This window comes from Emys orbicularis, chromosome 13 (assembly GCF_028017835.1).
Source record: "Emys orbicularis isolate rEmyOrb1 chromosome 13, rEmyOrb1.hap1, whole genome shotgun sequence".
Taxonomy (NCBI): Eukaryota; Metazoa; Chordata; order Testudines; family Emydidae; genus Emys; species Emys orbicularis.
In genome coordinates, this window is record NC_088695.1 from 50,290,503 (window position 1) to 50,310,599 (window position 20,097).

General features: G+C 52.3%; 3 protein-coding genes across 4 annotated transcripts; 2 read left to right on the forward strand and 1 right to left on the reverse strand.

Moving 5' to 3' along the window:
• Positions 1 to 3,096: 3,096 nt before the first annotated feature.
• On the reverse strand, positions 3,097 to 11,657 carry ALYREF (Aly/REF export factor). Its single transcript, XM_065415649.1, has 6 exons — positions 11,381 to 11,657; positions 10,903 to 11,034; positions 6,720 to 6,867; positions 6,550 to 6,613; positions 6,224 to 6,404; positions 3,097 to 3,388 (listed from the first exon to the last, which is right to left on the reverse strand). The coding sequence occupies exons 1-6, from the start codon at positions 11,615 to 11,617 to the stop codon at positions 3,374 to 3,376; spliced, it is 777 nt and encodes a 258-aa protein (XP_065271721.1). The 5' UTR covers positions 11,618 to 11,657; the 3' UTR covers positions 3,097 to 3,373.
• A 93-nt stretch (positions 11,658 to 11,750) lies between these two features.
• On the forward strand, positions 11,751 to 14,434 carry ANAPC11 (anaphase promoting complex subunit 11). Of its 2 annotated transcripts, none has more exons than XM_065415540.1 (3): positions 11,751 to 11,801; positions 12,898 to 13,042; positions 13,126 to 14,434. In XM_065415540.1, exons 2-3 carry the CDS (start codon positions 12,934 to 12,936, stop codon positions 13,269 to 13,271), a joined length of 255 nt encoding a protein of 84 aa, XP_065271612.1. In that variant the 5' UTR covers positions 11,751 to 11,801; positions 12,898 to 12,933; the 3' UTR covers positions 13,272 to 14,434. The 2 variants fall into 2 exon arrangements, with proteins under 2 accessions (XP_065271612.1, XP_065271613.1); XM_065415541.1 differs by having other exon boundaries at positions 11,759 to 11,832.
• Positions 14,435 to 18,441: 4,007 nt separating this feature from the next.
• Positions 18,442 to 19,203, forward strand: NPB (neuropeptide B). The gene is made up of 2 exons (XM_065415105.1): positions 18,442 to 18,726; positions 19,075 to 19,203. The coding sequence occupies exons 1-2, from the start codon at positions 18,442 to 18,444 to the stop codon at positions 19,201 to 19,203; spliced, it is 414 nt and encodes a 137-aa protein (XP_065271177.1).
• The last annotated feature ends 894 nt before the right edge of the window (positions 19,204 to 20,097 follow it).

The following is a 20,097-nucleotide window of genomic DNA, read 5'->3' on the forward strand; positions in this document are numbered from 1 at the left end:
TCCGGGACACCGCCGTCACTTCCCGTTATAAGAAGACAGAGCCCAGTGCTTCACTTCCGAGCAGGCCTCGCCGCGCTGATTGGCCAGAGGAGAGCGCGAGGGGCGCGCGACCGACGGTACAAATGATAGAGTTCGGATCCTGGATAGAGCGTCTCCTGAGGCTCCGTTACCCTTCCGCCTCTTAATTGTTAGCGGAAGCCCTAGGGCTGACGGGCGGGGACCGGAAGCACAGAACCCCCGGCGGGAAGCGAGCGGCTGGGTGACGCAGGCCGCTGGGGCTGGGGCCCGTCCCGGCTGCTGGCCGCGCCCAGGGGCAGCCCCGTCCCGCGGCACTAGGGGCCTGGAGCCTGTTCCCTCGCCCCAAGGGCGGAGTTAAGGCCAAGGGGCGTGGGGTTCCCTTAACTCTGCCCTCCCTGGTTTTCTGCGCACCCTGCTTCGGTTGCTCCATTCTCGGTCCTCGTTCGGGTTCGTTTTCAGCTGCCGCCTTTCGCCTTCTGGGAGGAAACGAGTTAACATTCCCCTTTAATGTTTTTGTGTTGACTTTCCCGTGCTGTTTTAGAAAGGGTCAGCGAGGGGGCATAGCTGAGAGGCAGCTCACCCTCTCCCAACCTCCCCATTGCCCCGGTAGAGTTGAAGGGAAGTGGGTAGCTAAGGGCCTGTGAGGAGCACATCTACCTTCCATCCTGGGGGGAGGGAGTAGGCCCTGCTCACAGGGGGGATCAGTGCGGAGTGAATTGCCATAGTCCCCTTGAGAGGGTGAAAGGGGATCCCAAAGCCCCTCTTCTGAGGGGAAGCAGGGGGCAGTATTCCCCTGTGCTCTTCAGCCATAGGGAAGCTCCAGAATACCTTTGTCCCCTGCTGGAAACCTCAGGAGGCTCAGCTTGGTGGGATGTTCGCCCTTTGCCAGCATTATATGCCTGTGGGGATGCACTGAGCCTACCCCTTTTCAGCTCCCTTTGTCTGAGGGAGTGTCTGTCCCATGCAGTGAGCCTGGCCAGTTCCTACTTCCCCATCCTTGTTTCATGCGTCTGATGAAGTGGGTATCCACCCACGAAAGCTTATGCTCCAATACATCTGTTAGTCTATAAGGTGCCAAAGGACTCTGTTGCTTTTTACAGATCCAGACTAACCCGGCTACCCCTCTGATACTTGTCTCAGGGTGTCTTAAACGCAGGCTCACCCAAGCTCTTACCCAGGTTTTAGCCCTACTTCCCTACTGTCCTTACACAACCCTGATAGCTGGTCTTGCATGTGTTTTGAACCTGGGCTTGCTTACCTGGCTGGGGATATAGGTACCCAGCTCCATGAAGATCTTCCTCCTGTAGAAATTAATCTAGAGTCACTGTTGCTCATCCCAGGTCTCCATGGTGATGATACCCTACCTCTCTGTGCTAGTTGGCCTGCAGCATGTTGCATATATGGGGAATCTACAATGATTTAGCAAGCATCAGCTGTCTCCACTCTGTCATCCAATATGCATGACCCCTCCAAGACACACCACTACTTTCCACAGCCCAGCAACCCCTGATAAAATGCCCTCCTTTGTGTCCCATAGCCTCTACCTGCATCCTGGTGCACTAACAGCACAGCCACAAGCAGGAATAGCTCATCTATCTGTACTGCATACATCCCTTCGCACCAGCTGAAACAGACAACTGAAGAGCATGCAGAGCTGGAAGTGCATCCATTAAGTATGCTGGTAGGCTCTGCACAGAGGCCCAAGAGACAGGCCCAAGTTATCCCACAATACATTGCAAAACAATTCCTAGAGTGGGTCATCAAACATTAAGTACCCTGGAATACATTTGCAGAAATCCTAGTGCCAAATCCAGGTAACTGAAGCACCAGTATGTATGCAGCTGCACAGGTATGAGTCATGCAGTTCTGCAGTGTGGATGCTCAGAGGCAGGCTTGGCAAACCTGGGTGCCTATGCCTCAGTACAATCTAGTGATATCATACCCTCAGTGCTGTCTATAAAATAGATTGAGCTGACTTTTTAAAAAGATGTAATTTGGGGTGGGGATCTCAATCTCACGCCTAGGGCACACTCAACTTTTCCATGCTGAAAACTGTCTACTTAACTCTCATTGCTTATTTTAGCTGTGGAGTACATGAACAATAGTGATACCACTTCCCATACCTGACTTCCCCCCCAATAATGCAGAAGTTCTCATCTCTAACCTTGCAAGTCTAGAAAAGTCCTCATAGTTTGTCACTTAATGATCACAAGTGTTTATGCCTATAGGCCCAACATAAGTCCAAACAAAGTGCTCGTGATTTGCTTTCTCCTGATTTCTAGGTTTAGCATTCTTCTCCAATATGAACTCTACTGGGAAGGTAGAAGAGGTGTCCTGTACCTTATCAGCCAGGTTTGTTTTTAGACACATACAAGCTGAGGTTTCCTTCGCTGCCATCTCCCAAAAAGAACTTGAAGGTAGCTCTTTCCCAGGCCCAGCTCCCAGTAGATTAGTAAGGAGTACAAACTGAAGATTATGACCTCTAGATTCTTTTTGCTAGAAGTTTTTTAATCAGACACCAAAGCCATGTATAGAAATAATTCAATAGGGAATTGATAGTTGAAAGACTAAATCTTTACTTGGCATTTTGGAGTCACTGAATTTGCACAGCAACTGTTTACAGTAAAAATACTGAAGAGGTGGGACCAGCACTGAACTTTGGAACCAAGTGTTAAATACAAAACAACTTCAACAAGAATTTCACCTCCTCCCAGAGACCAGTAAGGAGGTTTGTGCACCTTTTATTAACTCGTTACACTGGAGTGAGTCTTCATTTCATTTCAGGCAGATGTGTAAATAGAGCAGTATTTGATTGTGCAGCTACCCACAGGCTCTACTCAGCACAGGGAAGTTGGTGTGCACAGTTAACAGGCCACCACTGACACTGTGGGGACAGGGAAGATCTGAGGCAGAACAGCAACCCCCCTTCCTCAGAGGAGAGTGACTTGACACCAACATTTAGAAATGGGCCTGCATACCAATTTCCCTGATCCCTACCCACCATATTCACATTCCTGCAGCCCCAGACCAGGCTCCATCCCTGGACTCCAGCTGCAACACGAAGCAGACGTTTACAGCTCTAGACACATTTCTATTTTATTACAGCAAAGGTGAAAAAACCACCTCAGCCCAACAGGCAACCAGTAAAATTTATCCCAAAAATAACTCGGTACAAAACAGATCTGTTTCAGAATTAAAAAAAAAACCTTTACATGAGTTTAAAACCTATTCCAAACATAAAAGTAAAACAAATTCCATCCTTGATATTAGTGGCCACAGTCATACACCCCTCCCTCCGGAGAGCATGGAATGAGATGTCTGGAGTCCTTTCCATGCAGGGGATGTGCTCACTGCTTTAACTGGTGTCCATCTAGAAGAAGAGAGAAGCTCTGTTATTCACAGTGCTGCAAGACAGAACAGGAAGACAAAGCTTTCCATGGGTCTCACAGAAACTTTACTGTTAAAATATAGGTCTATCAGATGGAATTAGGCCTTTCTATATTAGAAAAAGTGCACCATTTTAACTAGATTGATTTAATACTCTCTTGTTAAGCCAGTGGAACATAGCAAGCTACTAGATAAGAAAGGGTCAAACTGGTTTAAATGCATTAGAGATTTGTACCAGTTTAACTTGGTACATTTTAAAATTAATTACATTAAATCCATGACCATTTCTATTACAGACAAGACCTTTGTTTCCCTGCACATAGGTAGTTGCTCTCTACTGTATATTTTCTAGTGGTTTGTCCAGCCTAATTCTAAAAGACCCCATTTAAATGCCACTACTTCACCCAGGGAGCGGATTCTACAGTTTAATGTGTCTCACTGTCAATGTTTTTTTCTGTTATTCTGCCTAAGGTTCTCCTTCTCCCCAGTCACCTCTAATTTCATCCTAGTTCTTCTAGTTTAATTGGTAAGCTGTGCGGTATACTCTCAAATGTAGGATCTTCCTAAATTATGAAAAATGAATAGTCAATATGGTAGGTCCTGTGCTGTATGTTGATATTAAATTCATGTTAATATTACCAGTTTTCAATGTGCTGCAGTTTTTTGTGGTGACCTTACATAACAGCCTACAGAAATTGCAAGGAGAATCTTGTTTTGGCAGCTGGGTAAGGTGCAGGTGGAACTCTTAACACCCCAAGGATGCCTGGGAGGAACTGAGATCAGCATATGATAGGTACATGTTTTTGCTGCAGTGATCAGCAGTATAAAGTTGACATTTAAACGGTGGTTAGGGTTCAGAGATAGTTTGATGAGATGACTAGGACAGCTCATGCCTCTCAATGTTATTTTTTCAGACCATCTGCAGACTCAAGTAGACATCACTGCATCAATGAGCATCCAGTTCACAATTTAGTATCTTCTTTGCAACCAGGATGAGAAATAATTATTTCTGTAAAATAACTCAGATTCTAAAGCACAATGCTGAAACAAATTCCTTCCATTCAGGATATTCTATGGAACACACTGGATCCCACCTATCACCTCCCCACTTTGGCCAGGTCTGTTCTGTACTGGCAAAACACTCCTACTGGGTTGCAGCCTATATTGGCAAAATGGCACTTTTGACAATTTAGCTGATTCCTGCCCTTGAGCAAAATAAGCTATGTTGGCAAAAGTGCTGCTGGTATAACTCAGTCAGGGATCACACTTCATCACTCCTGACTGACAACTTTGAAGCAGTAGTTCTCAACATGTGGGCTGCTTGGGGTCCAATCAGCACACAGTTGCGGCCCATGTGACATCCTCAGGGCTATACCGTTAGTATATATATTTTGTGTGAATGCGGCCCACAATGGTATATAGGTTGAGAACTACTGCTTTGGAGCATAAACCTGGCCTTTAATTTAACAGTTTTGCATAGGCAAGCCCAAAATTGTATTGGTCATGTTGCCAGACTCCTGCCCATTCACCTTTCAGTCTCTTGCAGTCATGGTTCTAATCATTTTCCCTCATTGTCTTATTTCAGTATCATTGGGAGAGTTTCAGCAACACTGGGTCCCAACCTGGATCAATAACCAGAAATGCCCTCTCATAACTGCCTACTCTGTTGTTTGTGATCCCTTGTTTTTGATTTGAGCCAGTTTCCAAGCCAAGTTTTCCAACTGAGATTTATGAGGCTTTTCAATTCTTTATTAAAATCCCATGAGACCATGCCTACTGCATTTCCCTCTATTTTTGTAGTTCTATCAGAGAAAGCAATCACGATTTTCCCTTTATAAGCCCACAATACTCCTTATTGCTGCTTCATCTTCTAGATATTGAGTGATTTTCTAATCACATTTCTTCCATTATTTTACCAGTGGTGAGTGAGTCTTACGGGACAGTAGCAGACAGGAACACTTTCTGATTCTGCTAAACAGCCAAATCTGCTCCCTTCAATCTTCAGGCACACCCCAGTTATCCATGACTGGATTTTTAAATGGTCAGTGGTACTGTAACTTTGTCACCCAACTACCTTAAGCCAGGAGGTATTTCATATGGCTCAGCCAATGGGTATTTCTCCCCCCAAACACACTTCCCCACCTGCTCTTTAGCAAATTTAAGCTATGCAGCCTTTGGATTTATTAATTATATCAGCTGGTTTATACATGGGTCCTGCTTCCTCCCTTGACAACAGCCCCATCCTGCTCCCACTTTCCCTAGCAACCTCAACAGACTAGTCTGGTTGGTTTGCCTCTCTGTTTCTATTACAGATTCTTTATTACTGGTGCACAGGGCAATGGGCACTGGAGGTACCACCTATAAATACAACCATTCCCCATCACCCCTCATCACAAGAGCAACATCAACTCAGGCTTGTTAATTTCCCCACCCTTCACTCACCCATAAGATGTTGAATACATATTTTCAAATAAGTTAGATGTGCAGTTTGGTGTTCATTCCCATGTTCCCAGGATGTGCAACGTGCAGTGTGCAATTACATGTGAGAGGCTGGCCCAAGTGGACACCTAGCCTGTTTGAAAAACTGTGGTCCTGGATGTTGCAGAATGTCCCCACCCCAGAGATGGCTGTTTCTCAGTCATGAGTAAGAGCAGTTGGTAGAACATTTGGGGGAATGAAGTTAACTACAGGAACTGCTTAGCCTCAAGGAGGCTTTTTTGGTTCTGTGTTATGATAAATACTCCATCCTTTTCTGTGCAGCCATTGAGAGCTAACCCTTCCATTTCCAGATAAGGACTGATTGAGCACCCACACTTACCCTGGCATTATAAGCATCCAACTGTGCATCTAGTTCTTCTGCAGAGAGCTGCTGTTTGGAACTTCTTCCAGCCCCTCTGCCTCTCCCTCGGTTCCCACCACGGTTACCTCGCCTGTTGCCACCTCCACCACCAAATCCTCCTGAACCACCACGGTTTCTGGTCATGCCTCCTCTGATTACACTGTGAAGCAGAGAAAGAGCTGTATTACAGATACAGTACACTCTAGTCAACCCCAACAGCCACAAAGAAATGCAAATTCAGTGCCCAAGCTAATCAGGTGCAACAGGCCAGTTGCACAGGCCCATATCAAACAAAAGCGTCTCACCTCTGTGCTGGTCTCCGCTGTGTGTCTATCTGTGATGTAACCAGCTGAATGTTCATAGGGCGCCCTAAAAGAGAGAAAGTAATAATTAATCTGTATACACATGACACTTGTATCTAGAGTCCTCCACCCAGCAAGTGAAATGTCCTGTGAAAACAGCCAAACAGACTCACCATCCAGGGGGACTCCATTGTACTGCTTCATAGCTTTCAGAGCATCTGCCTTTCTTTCAAAATGCACATCTGCTGTCCCTAAACTGCGTCCAGACCGATCATAATGCACCGCTGCCTTCTTCAAAGTCCCAAACTCTGCAAAGAGCTCCTGTGCAACAGAGAGAGGGGAGCTGTTATCACTAACCAAACTGCTGCCAAAACATCTCTCTCACAGCAGCACCAGGCAGGAAAGAACAAGGGCTGGCAGCTTCTCCAATACAAGCACCATCTCTCAGAGGTTTATAGCTGTCAAAATTGTAAACATTGGTAGCCCAGAAAAAAAAAATCTATGAAAGGAGGGAACTCAAAGTCATACAAGAAGTTGCTCCAGAAGAAAACTTAATGGCCCTGGACTAAAGGTAAATTCTTGGAGGGGGTCAACATACATGTGGACAAGGGTGATCCAGTGGATCAAGTGTACTTAGACTTTCAGAAAGTCTTTGACAAAGTCCTTCAGCAAAGGCTCTTAACCAAAGTAAGCAGTCGTGGGATAAGAGGGAAAGTCCTCTCATGGATCAGTAACTGGTTAAAAGATAGAAACAAAAGGTAGAAATAAATGGTCAGTTTTCAGAATGGAGAGCGAGAAATAGCAGTGTCACTGTACTGGGACCAGTGCTGTTCAACATATTCAGAAATTATCTGGAAAAAGGGGTAAACAGTGAGGTGGCAAAATTTGAAGACAATACAAAATTACTCAAGATAGTTAAGTCCAAAGCTGACTGCGAAGAGTTACAAAGGGATCTCACAAAACTGGGTAACTGGACAACAAAATGGCAGATGAAATTCAGTGTTGATAAATGCAAAGTAATGCACATTGGAAAACAATCCCAACTACACATTCAAAATGACGGGGTCTAAATTAGCTGTTACCACTCAAGAAAGATCTTGGAGTCATTGTGGATAATTCTCTGAAAACATCCACTGAATGTGCAGTGGCAGTCAAAAAAAAAGCTATGAGAATGTTAGGAAGCTTTAGGAAAGGGATAGATAATAAGACAGAAAATATCATAATGCCTCTATATAAAGTCATGGTACACCCACTCCTTGAATACTGCAAGCAGCTCTGGTCACCCCATCTCAAAATAGATCTATTGGAATTTGAAAAGGTATAGAGAAGGGCAACAAAAATGATTAGGGGTATGGATCAGCTTCCATATGAGGAGAGATTAATAAGACTGGGACTTTTCAGCTTGGAAAAGAGAAGACTGAGGAGGGATACGATTGAGGTCTATAAAATCATGACTGGTGTGGAGAAAGCGAATAAGGAAGTGTTATTTACTCCTTCACATAACATAAGAACCAGGGGTCACCCACTGAAATTAATGGACAACAGGTTTAAAACAAACAAAATAAAGTTCTTATTCACGCAAAGCGCAGTCAACCTGTGGAACTCATTGTTGGGGATGCTACGAAGGCCAAAACTATAACAAGCTTAAAAAAAAAAAAAAGAACTGGTAAGTTCATGGAGCAGAGGTCCATCAATGGCTATTAGCCAAGATGCTCAGAGATGCGAGCCCATACTCTGGGTGTCCCTAGCCTCTGACTGCCAGAAGCTTGGAGCAAGTGACAGGGGTTGGATCACTTGAAAATTGCTTGCTCTGTTGCTTGTTCCAGTGCTTAACTTCCCTTACAGTTATGAAATTTTCCCCAATGTCTAACCTAAATCTCCTTTGCTGCACTTTAAGCCCATTATTTCTTGTCCTGTCCTCTGGGGATAAGCAGAACAATTCATCCTCCTCCTCTTTATAACAACGTTTTAACATACTTGAACACTGTTATCATGCCCTGCTCCCATGTCTTCTCTTATCCAAATTAAACAAATCCAGTTTTTTCAGTCTTTCCTCCTAGGTCATGTTTTCTAGACCTTTAATCATTTTTTTTTGGTTCTTCTCTGGACTTTCTCCAATTTGTTCACATCTTTCCCGAAGTGTGGTGCCCAGAAGTGGACACAGTACTCCAGTTGAGGCCTTATCAGTGCTGAGTGGAAGAACTGGCTCATGTCTTGCTTACAACACTCCTACCACATACTCAAGTGATGGTTGCTTTTTTTGCAACAGTATTACACTGTTGACTCATATTTAGTTTGTGATCCATTATACCCCCCAGATCTTTTTCTGTAGTACTCCCTCCTAGGCAGCCATTTCCCATTTTGTATGTGTCCAACTGATTATTCATTCCTAAGTGGAGTACTTTGCATTTGTCCTTGTTGAATTTCATCCTATTTATTTCAGAGCATTTCTCCAGTTTGTCAAGATCATTTTGTATTCTAATCCTGTTCTCCAAAGCACTTGCAACCCTTCCCAGCCTGGTATCATCCACAAACTTTAGAAGTATCAAAAGGGGTAGCCGTGTTAGTCTGGATCTGTAAAAGCAGCAGAGTACTGTGGCACCTTATAGACTAACAGACGTATTGTAGCATGAGCTTTCGTGGGTGAATACCCACTTCTTCGGATGCATGTCATGCATCCGAAGAAGTGGGTATTCACCCACGAAAGCTCATGCTACAATAAGTCTTTTCAAACTTTATAAGAGTACTCTGTATGCCATTATCCAATTCTTTTATGAAGATATTGAATAGAACCAGTCCCAGGATGGATCCTTGCAGGACTCCACTCAATGCTTTTCCAGCTTGACTGTGAACCACTGCTAACTACTCTCTGAGTATGGTTTACCAATCATTTGTGCACCCACCTTATAGTAGGTTCATCTAGGCTATATTTCCCTTGTTTGCTTATGACAAGGTCATGCGAGACGGTATCAAAAGTCTTACTAAAGTTGAGATATATCACACCTACTGCTTCAGCCCTATCCACAAGGCTTGTTACTCTGTCAAAGGAAATTAAATTGGTTTGACATGATTTGTTGACAAACCCATGTTGCCTGTTACTCCGTTGTTGCTCCATTGTCTTTCTGGGTTCCCAAATTAAGCTGACTGGTCTATAATTCCCTGAATTGTCCTTGTACCCCTTTTTATAGCTAGGTACTATATTTGCCTTTTTCCAGTCCTCTGGGATGTCTCCCATCCTCCCCGAGTTCTCAAAGATAATCGCTAATGGCTCAGAGATCGCTTCAGCCAGTTCCTCAAGTATTGGAGGATATATTTCGTCAGGGCCTGCCAACCTGAAGGCATCTAACTTGTTTATCATGTTTGAAAAAACCTCTAACGCTCCTAAGATGTGGGTTAGCATATCTGATGTCATTTTAATTAACAACTAGGGCCCAGATCCTCAAAGCTATTTCTGCTCCTAATTTCCACTGAAGTCAATCAAATTTAGTGGCCTAACTACGTTCGAGAATCTGGGCGTAGATAACTAGGGGGAAGCTAGCTTTCAAACCCGTGAGCCTGCATTTTAGCTGTATTAGGCTAACTCAAAATACTTAGGATGTATTTGCCAATGGTCAGTGAAGACTAGCCTTAAGAGTCTTTCCATATGCCTCGAGGAATTGGGTAGAGCAAATGACAAACACAAGGGCTGTCACATTTCAGCTGTGAGATCTTGGGTCCTTTACAATATCATAGGAGTTACACAGAGTAGAACAGTGCATAACTCGTATGCTTTTTGCTATATCCCTTCTCCCCAAAAGCATGTTCCCCCTGCAATTGATTAGGGACCCCCACAAGCCAGTACGTTTTGTCTAACAGCATGTGAGTTCAGAACTGGGAGAAAAGCAGGGGTGGGGAGAGAGAAAGATCTCTCTCTCTCTCTCTCTATCGCAGTTAGGAGAGAATAAAAAAAATGCAACCTTGTAAAGCATTCTACTAATGCATTTACTGGGATCTGCATGTCTCAGATTTTGGGCAAGTTACATTAAATTTTCAGACCCAAACATCATAGCCTTTCCACACAGACACCTTTGCTCAGTCATTTATTATATATTAAACGAACTAGAGAGGAACAAAATACTTTTTTTTGCATTCCAGTCACATCAGACAGTACTAAAACAGTCAGTCAGAAGTGGTGACTGCAACAATAAAAAGAGTCCAAAGTTAACTGCCTTAGAAATCACTATGTCATTCCATGAGGAAGGGTCCACGGACCTCAGAAAATGTAACATTAATCCAAAATGCCCAAGTCAACTACCTCAAAGTGTCTCCTTTGTGGCTTTTCCAACACTTGGAGGGGGGTGAGGGGGGCTTTCTTACCTGGATATCTGCATCCGACACACCAAAGTCCAGATTAGAAACCAGGAGCTTCCCCCCAGTTTCCACGCCTGCCCCAGCCCCAAAGCCGCTGTCAAACAGGTCATGCTGCCACTTTTCGGGGAGTTGCTTTGGCTGAAACAGAACAAATATTCTCACTGAGCATCTCTGTCCAAGCCCCCTGCCCGGGATCCCGCCACCCCACAGGGGTCTGACTAGTCCTCCCGAGACCCTGAGCCCGCTCGCCCCACCTCACTGCTCAGCCACGAGACACTGCCGGCTGCGGGGAGAGACAAAGGGCCTCCGGCCGGGCCCGCCTCCTTCCTGGCGCAGCCGGCTCTAGAGCCAGTTGCCCCGCTCGGTTCCCAGGATCAAGCCCCAGCCCCCTCGCGCCTGCTGCTCCCACAAGTCAGTCTGCGGCTCCTGCGGCCCCGCCCCCGGCTACGGGGCCTCGGCCGGCCGCCCCCGCCTCGTTCCGTACCCGGCTGTAGGGCGCGGGCCGGTTCCTGCCGCCGCCTCGGGCCATGATCGGCCTGTTCCGCAGGGGGCCGCCGCCTCCTGCTCGCCCGGCGCCAACACTGCCCCGGCCGGGCCCCCCTCCGCGGGCGGCGCCTCCTCGGCCCCGGCCTCCGCGGCCGCCCCCGGCGCGACCGGCCCCCCGCTGGCTGCGGTTCAGCTTGATGATATCGTCCAGGGACATGTCCATCTTGTCGGCCATGATGGCGGCTCCGCTCCGGGGCCTGCACTTCCGGCCGCGCTGCGCCGACGCCGGAAGCGGAAGGGGCGGGCCAGGGCTTCAAATGAGGGCGCAGGTGCCGTACGCCCTGCTCTATAGGGCCGAGGCGGGGGGAGGGGCGGGACTTCCGGTACGCGGCCATTGAGATTCCCGCCGGCCCGAGCGTGTGAGCTGGGGACCGTTGTGTCGTCTCTGGGGTGGGGCTGCCGGGATCCTGGGGCAAGGGGTCCCACGGGGGCGGGGCCGGAGAGATCCCGAGGGGGAGGGGCTCCCGGGGGCGGGGCCGGAGAGATCCCGAGGGGGAGGGGCTCCCAGGGGCGGGGGCGGAGAGATCCCGAGGGGCAGGCCCAGGGGCGGGGCCGGAGAGATCCCGAGGGGCAGGGGGCTCCCGGGGCTGGAGAGCTCCCGGGGGGGAGGGGCTCCAGGGGGGGGAGGGGCTCCAGGGGGGGGGGGGCAGAGAGATCCCGAGGGGGAGGGGCTCCCGGGGGCGGGGACGGAGAGATCCCGGGGGCGGGGGCGGAGAGATCCCGAGGGGGAGGGGCTCCCGGGGGCGGGGACGGAGAGATCCCGAGGGGCAGGGGGTGACCCTGCTGGGAGGACCTGGGCACCTTAGTCTTTCCATGGGACGGAATGAAAATGGATCCCAGCAGCTCCTATTAGCATGTCACGTGATTGCTTCCTGCCAGGATCAGGGCTGAGAGGCCTCCCCGCACCCCCAGGGAAAGAGGCTGACACGCGCCTAACGGGGTCCCCCAGAGCTGCTGGGATCCATTTTCATTCCGTCCCATGGAAAGACTAAGGTGCCCAGGTCCTCCCAGCAGTGCAGCGAGGAAGCCTGGAGTATAAGGGCAGGGGGCTCAGGCCTAGGCTCCTACTTCTCCTGCCATGGAACTGGCAGTCAGACCAGTTGCGTGACCTTGACCAAATTCCTTCCTCTCACTGTTACTCAGTTTCCTCATCTGTAAAGTGGGGGGTGCTGATCCTGGTATGCCCAGTGATGGGGCAAGGTCACTAAATGGGTGTTTGTGAACCAGGATAGAGGATCTGGGATGAGAGGCTCCTGAGGATAGAGGTTCACTAGTAACCACTGAGCTGTGGGGGAGGGAACAACCCATCCACATCCCACTCTGAACTGCCATGGGGAGGAAGCAATGCTGGTAGCCAAAGGAGGCTGCATTGCCCCTGGGGAGATGAGCTGTTTCAGCTGGGAAACCAAAGGATTAGAAATTAAACTCAATCTGAGCAACTGCTTCTCCTGCCAGGTGCTGACTTGACTCTGACGCACACAGCTGGCCAGGATGAAGGTGAAGATAAAGAGTTGGAATGGGGTAGCCTCTTGGCTCTGGGTGGCCAATGATGAGAACTGTGGCATCTGTCGGATGGCCTTTAATGGTTGCTGCCCAGACTGTGAGTAACCCAGGCCCCTTGCACCCTGCAGTATTTCAGCCCAGGTGCTCCCTTCTCTCCTCATAAATTTTGTCCCTTTGTAGGTAAGGTGCCTGGAGATGACTGCCCCCTGGTGTGGGGGCAGTGCTCCCACTGCTTCCACATGCACTGCATTCTCAAGTGGCTGAATTCACAGCAAGTCCAGCAGCACTGTCCTATGTGCCGGCAAGAGTGGAAATTCAAGGAGTGACAGAGCCCCCCACAACCAGCAGATCTACTTGGATTTAATGGGCTGTTGTTATAGTGTTTTGTTGGGATTCAGCCCCTCTCTCCACACCCTGGAACAGCGAATTATTTATACAGCATCATATATATCCCCAGCCCTTATAGAGAACTTTAGCAGATAATTCTTGCCCCCAAATAATTGATTCATCATAGGCAAAAAGGAAGCCTGGGGCAGATGGAGCAGTGGAGACATGACTGGAAGCATCTGCATGTTAACCTTTCCCACCATGATGCTGGTTCCACATGCTGTCAAAGTTTTCAGCAATATTAATTGCTTCATCCTGGGCACAGTCAGTATTTCAACTCTCTCTGTGCCCTTAAGGTCTACACAGCACATGTGGGCCTCAGTAAAAAGCCAGGGGTTGGCCTGGGTACATCTCATGTTGGCCCTTTTATGATAATGGCTCCTTTTGCCATGCAGACATGTGTCTGTGGGTTGGGTGCCTTCTTTAAAACACCCTGGACCTGATTTTTTTAAGAGGTGCTTATCCTTTGCAACTCCACCCAAAGTCAGCAGGAGCTCAGAATCTTTGAAAAGCTGGCTTCTTGTGCCAGCTCTTTCTTAACTAAAAGGGACCTTCCTGTTTAAATAAAACCTCTCCCAGCTCTTGCATCATGGGAACCTTCCCATCCTTCTTCTCTGAAGAGACCTCTCAGGCCTGTCCTGACCCTGCCTCCCTCCATTCCCTGAGAAATCACCACTATCCAGTGATGTGGGTATTCTGTACCTTACTGGTGAGAGATGGTCATGTCATCTCAAAGCTTTCTTTAGTTGAAATGAGATTCTTAGGGCCATATGCAGCTCTCCATCCAGGCTCACCGCTCCTAATGCTTTTGGCAACCATTTCCCCCATGCACCACAGGCAGGCTGGGCCCTGAACTGATACCTTCAAATACAGCAGTAGAGAAATGAAGGCTGTTGTGTGGCCAATAGGATAAGGGGCCTGCCTCCCACCACAACCAGAGTTATACCCACAGGTCAGGTGTGCTGTTCAGCACCAGAATCATGTAAATTCTTTGAACCCAAGTTGCTTTGAGACTAGACCCCTTGCCAACCGTATAAGTCAGTTTCCAGCTGTAATGTGGCAATCCCTGGACTGGTTTCAATAAACTCATGTCTGTGATTAATTTCTCTTCATGCTTTTTGCTTTTGAGCTAAGCGGGGAGTCTCCAGAGCTGGTCAGATACCCACAAGCACACCACAAACAGCAGAGAAAGGTTGTTGCCATGCCATCAACAAAGACTTTTCCTAGATGTGCAGCAAGGTGGCAGAATGGGACCTGTGGCTTTAACTTAGCCATTCTAGCTGTCCTTGCTCTATGGAGGGGGCCCTGCACTAGCCTGGCACGTTGCTCACGTCCTACAGACCAACTGTGCTTGATGCTTCATCCTTGGCAAAATCCCTCTCCGGTTTGTCAGTCTTCTCTGCCATGTAGGCCACCCCCAGGTGGAATGTATAATGGGAGCCTCTTAGTGTGGAACCTGGCATGTGATGGATGCTTATCAATCTAGAACAAGGACTTCTCCTGGAAATGTGACATGAGGAGATCCTTTATTAAATGGGCAGTGGGTGGGGGCAGAGAGTACAATGGGTCCCCTTAAGGATGGTTGAACCAAAGACACAAGGATCCCTTTGTGGGGTTCTGGAGGGGAGAATGATACACAATGGGAATCAATTAGTGGGACCAAGAGTCTATAGAGTGGCTTCTCATTTCGGCCTGGTACCTGAGCCAGCCGGAGTGCAGCTTGTAAAACCCCTCACCTATTCAGTCCCAAGCCTCTAGTTCAGGGGTGGGCAAACTGCAGCCCACAGGATTGCCACCCCCGTGGCGCCGCAGACCCCGCGCCGCTCCCAGAAGCGGCCGGCACTATGTCCCTGTGGCCCCGGGAATGGGGAATCGCAGCCAATGGGAGCTTCGGGGGAGGTACCCTCAGGGATGTGATGCCGATCGCTTCCACTGTGCGCCGTTGCCACCCCGGAGCCGCTCCAGATAAGCGGTACCGGGCTGGAGCCTGCACCCCAACCCCCTCCTGCACCCCCAACCCCCTGCCCTGAACCCCCTGCCACACCCCACACCCTCATGCACTCCAACCTCCTGCCCTGAGGCCCCTGCTGCACTCCGCACCCCCTCCTGCACCCCTGCCCCCTATACACCCCACACCCCTCCTGTGCCCCAACCCCTTGCCCTGAGCCCCTTCCGGCACACTGCACCCCTCCCACACCCTTGCCCCAGCCCTACATTCATGGCCCTGCATGCAATTTCCCCACCCAGATGTGGCCTTCGGGCCAAAACGTTTGCCCACCCCTGTCCTAGTTCAATGCTGTGCACTCTCTCAGGCGACCATTTGTATGCGCACACACAGGTTCTGTCTGAAATGCATCTGAAGAAGTGGGCTGTAGCCCACGAAAGCTTATGCTCTAATAAATGTGTTAGTCTCTAAGGTGCCACAAGTACTCCTGTTCTTTTTGCGGATACAGACTAACACGGCTGCTACTCTGAAAAAGGTTCTGTCTGATCCATTAGAGGGCACCAGAAACCAGCCAACAGTGACGTTGGTGACTAACTGTTCGCCTCGCCCCGCCATTCACTTAGTGCAAACGGGGGCACAAGGGGGGCACAGCAGCACACGGGTCCTTAGCACGCTCCAGAAACCATGTGCGCCATCACCACAAGCAGCACCAGTGCAGTGACCTGTCTGCAAGGGGGCTACTTCCTTGTGTAGGGGGCAGCTGGGGAAAGATGGGGGAGGTTGGAGGCATGGGTAGGGTTACCATTCGTCCGGATTCTCCCGGACATGTCCGGCTTTTTAGGTTAAAAATAGCATCCGGGGGGGAATTTGTAAATATCTTAAAATGTCCGGCATTCTCCCCCCCCCCCCCCCCTGCAGAGCACGGCGCGGGTGATAGGGCAGCCGGCTGGATTGAGCCACTGGCATGGTGCTCCAGCAGCCAGAGCCTCTCCTCCCCTTCCCCCCTCCTCTCCCCTGCAGCTTCAAATCACTGGCCAGGCAGCCGGCCTCCGGCAGCTCTAGAGCTCCTTCCTCCTCCTCCCCATCCCCTGCTGCCCAGCGTGCTGCTCCCTGGGGAGAGCCGCAGCAGGGAAAACAGAGAGTTTAGCTCCTGTCTGGAGCCCAGGTGTCCGTTTCCTCGCGGGGCGCTGGTCGTGCCCTCGCTGGAATGGAGCGGGGGCAGGGGGAGGGTGACTGCGGGGTACTTGACCGATGGAAAGGACGCCTGGCAGCAGTAGCCGTGCCCAGCCTGGTGCTGGGGGATAGATTTTGGGGAAGATTTAAAAAAAACAAAGCCCCAGACAGATGATGGTTAGAGGCCTTGGGGGGGTCCCCCCCATTAATGTCTTCTGAAGTCTCCCCACCCCCAGGCCCTCTGAGACAGTTGTGGCTGTGTCCAGATGCCCCCTGGAGTGTGCTGCGGAGCGGCACGGTAAGGGAGCCAGGGGGTTGGAGAAGGGGCAGGGGGGTTCTGGAGGGGGCAGTCAAGGGACAGGGAGTGGGGGGGTTGGATGGGTTGGAGGTTCTGGCGGGGCCTGTCAGGGGGCAGGGGTGTGGAGAGTGGTCAGAGCAGTCAGGGGACAGGGAGCAGGGGGGGTTGATGGGTTGGAGGTTCTGGGGGGGCTGTCAGGGGGTGGGGAGTGGTTGGATGGGGCATGGGAGTCCCCGGGGGTCTGTCTGAGGGCGGGGGTGTGGATAAGGGTCGGGGCAGTCAGGGGACAGGTAGGGGGTAAGGTCCTAGGGGGGCAGTTAGGGTGGGGGGGGTCTCAGGAGGGGGCAGTCAGGGGACAAGAAGCAGGGAGGCTTAGGTAGGGGGTGTGGTCCTGGGGGGCAGTTAGGGGCAGGGGTCTCAGGAGGGGGCAGTCTGGGGACAAGGAGCGGGGGGGGTTGGGATTCTGAGGGGGGCAGTCGGGGCAGGGAGTGGATGGGGCTAGGGTGGGGCTCCCCCCCTCCTCTTTTTTGATTGTTGAAATATGGTAACCCTAGGCATGGGGGGTGCTTGTGCTGGAGGGGTGCTGGCTTGAAGTGGTTTCCATTAGATGCAGGGTTCACAGTTTGGTTCAGTGGCTCTCAGTGCCCCCACTACACATTGTTCCAGCCCCCCGTTGGAGGCAGCGCAGCTTAAGAAATGAAAGAAAGGGGGGGGGGGAGCTCCCAAGAGGGCAGGTCATCGCCCCAGGGAGCCGCGGGTGGTAACCTGACTTTACCGACCCCCAACCCGCCGCCCTCCAGCCCGGGGGGCACGTTACTGGCGGGGGGCCCGGACAGCCCCGTACCAGGCTCAGAGGCTGTGCCGGTGACCTGCGGGGATGGGGGGAGCGAGCCCCGGGCACCTGGCCAGGGGCACTGCAGCAAAGGGGTCTGGGGCTCTGAGCTGCAGCTTGTGGGCAGGGCCGGCTTTAGGCCAATTCCACCAATTCCCCCGAATCGGGCCCCGCGCCTAAGAGGGCCCCACGCCCAGTGCCAGGGCCACCCAGAGTGGGGGGCAAGTGGCAGAGAATCCCTTCCCTGGCTAGAGGCGCCTTTTTAATTTTGACTCACCCGACGGCGCTCCGGGTCTTTGGCGGCGGGTACTTCAGTGCCGCCGAAGACCCGGAGCGAGTGAAGGACCCGCCGCCAAAGACTAGGAGCGCGGCCCGGTGAGTACAAGCCCCATGTGGTTTTTTTAGGTGGGTTTTTTTTAGTCATCCCTGCCGGAGCCCGGTCAAAACTGTTCGAATCGGGCCCCGCACTTCCTAAAGCCGGCCCTGCTTGTGGGGCAGGGACTGTCCGTGTTTCCCGCCACGCCGGCGGCACCTGGAGCAGGACCCAGCCCGGGGAGTTCGCAGCTTTTCTCACCGCCACGTTCCCGCCCCGCAGCCCTGGTAGCAACGAGAGCGGAGCGGGATCCCGGGCGCGTCCGGCTCGACGGTTCCCTTCGCCCGGAGGTGCCATGTCCGGGGGTGCAGGGCGGGCTCCGCCCAGCCCGCCCCACACACCGGCCGGGCCCCGGTGACCCTGCCCCGCGCCCACCCACGGACTGGGCGCCGGCCCCGCGGAGCCCCCCACGTGCGCCCGGCCCCGCCTCCGCGGAGCCCCGCGCAGCGCCAGGCGCCTCCCCCGCCCGCCGCTATAAGGGGCGGCCGATGGCAGCGCCTCAGTCAGAGCCGCCGCCGGACCCCGCCGGCACCATGCAGCGACCCCGCGCCCTGCTCTGCCTCGCCCTGGCCGCGCTGCTCGGCCCGCCCGCCCAGGCGTGGTACAAGCAGGCGGCCGGACCCAGCTCCTACTCGGTGGGCAGAGCCTCGGGACTCCTGTCCGGGATCCGCCGGGCGCCCCACGTCCGCCGCGCCGAGAGCGGGACAGACAGCGCCGAGCGCCGCGCCGAGCTGCTGCCCCCCGAGCCGCCGGGCCCCGCGCTCCGGAGCACGGTGAGTGGGGGCTGCCCCGGGGCCCCGTCTCTGCCGCCTCCGGCAGCTCCGCGCCCCCCGCTCCTCTGGGGCCGGCCCAGCCGCCCCTCCAGCCTGCACCCGCAGGACCCACCCCTCCGCGGAGCCAGCCACGCCACCCCTCCAACCTGCACCCGCAGGACCACCCCCCCCCCCGCGGGGCCAGCAGCAGCCCCTGGCCCCAGCAGGCAGGAGTAGGGAGGGGGGGAGAACCGGGTCCCTTTCACCGCTGAAGATGCAGCAGGTGCTGGGGCGGTGGGGGGAGGGGGTCCATGTCCCCGTCCCCGACGATTCTTTGCGGGCTGTAACCACCCGCTTCTCCGCCCCCAGGCTCTGTGCGTGAAGGACCTTGCCCTGGAGCTGCCCAACTGCCAGCTGCTGTCCGGAGCCCCCAGCACCATCCTGTGCAAGGCTGATGTCACCATCTCCCTCGACCCCTCAGACTGTACCAACACCTAATCCCCCCCGCTATGGGGGGGCAGCGCCCTATCGTCTGCAGCTGACAATAAAGGCACCTTTAAACCATCTCATTTCTCTCCTGCCTGTCACAGGGGTGGGGGGGAGATGCCAGCCCCAGGAGTGCTCTGCCCCCACGGTTTTGCTCACACCCGCTTCCCCCTGGAGGGACCTGCCTTCCACCCTGCTCACCCCTTGGGGATCCCTGAGGGGCTGGGCTAGGAGGGAGGGGCCACAGCTGGAAACTTGCCCCCCACCCCGCCAGCCAGGGCAGGCTGAGCATCACTCCAGCCCCCAAGACCACCCCTCAGCATGGGACCAATCACTGGCCAGCCCAGGAGATGCAGGACCCAGACCCCAGCAGCCTCTTAAGTCACAGCATCAGGCAGTGATCTTACCTCCCTGCCCTGGCCCAAATGCCATCCATTCAGCCAGCTCTGCCCCCCTCCCCGCCTTTAATGCGCAGATGGGGGGTGGAAACAGCATTTATTTACATCTCACAGCAGTGGCAGGGAGCTCAGAGTCACTCACAAGGGGTCTGGATCCAGGTCTCCTCCCCCCCCGAAGGCTGGGAGAAGGCAGCAGGCTCCTGTGGGCAAGGGGGGCTTCCACCCCAGCCCAGTTAACTGAGAAGGGGTGAGGAGTGTGGGACAGAGCCTCTGCCGGGCCCCCAGGCCTACTGACCATCCCTAGCTAGGGCTGCCCCAGGGGCTCAGGGAGAGGCTAGCCCTTGGTTTTAAGTTGGAGGCTCTAACTGCTCCTGCAGAGAGCCTGCCCCCAGCACTGCTTAGCCCCAATCGGTTCAGTGTGGGGCTGTTGAAAGGCAACAAGCCAGGCCAGCCCACTCAGAGGTAGCACCCACCTCCCCTCTGTCTTTAACCTGAGCACTGTCAGGAC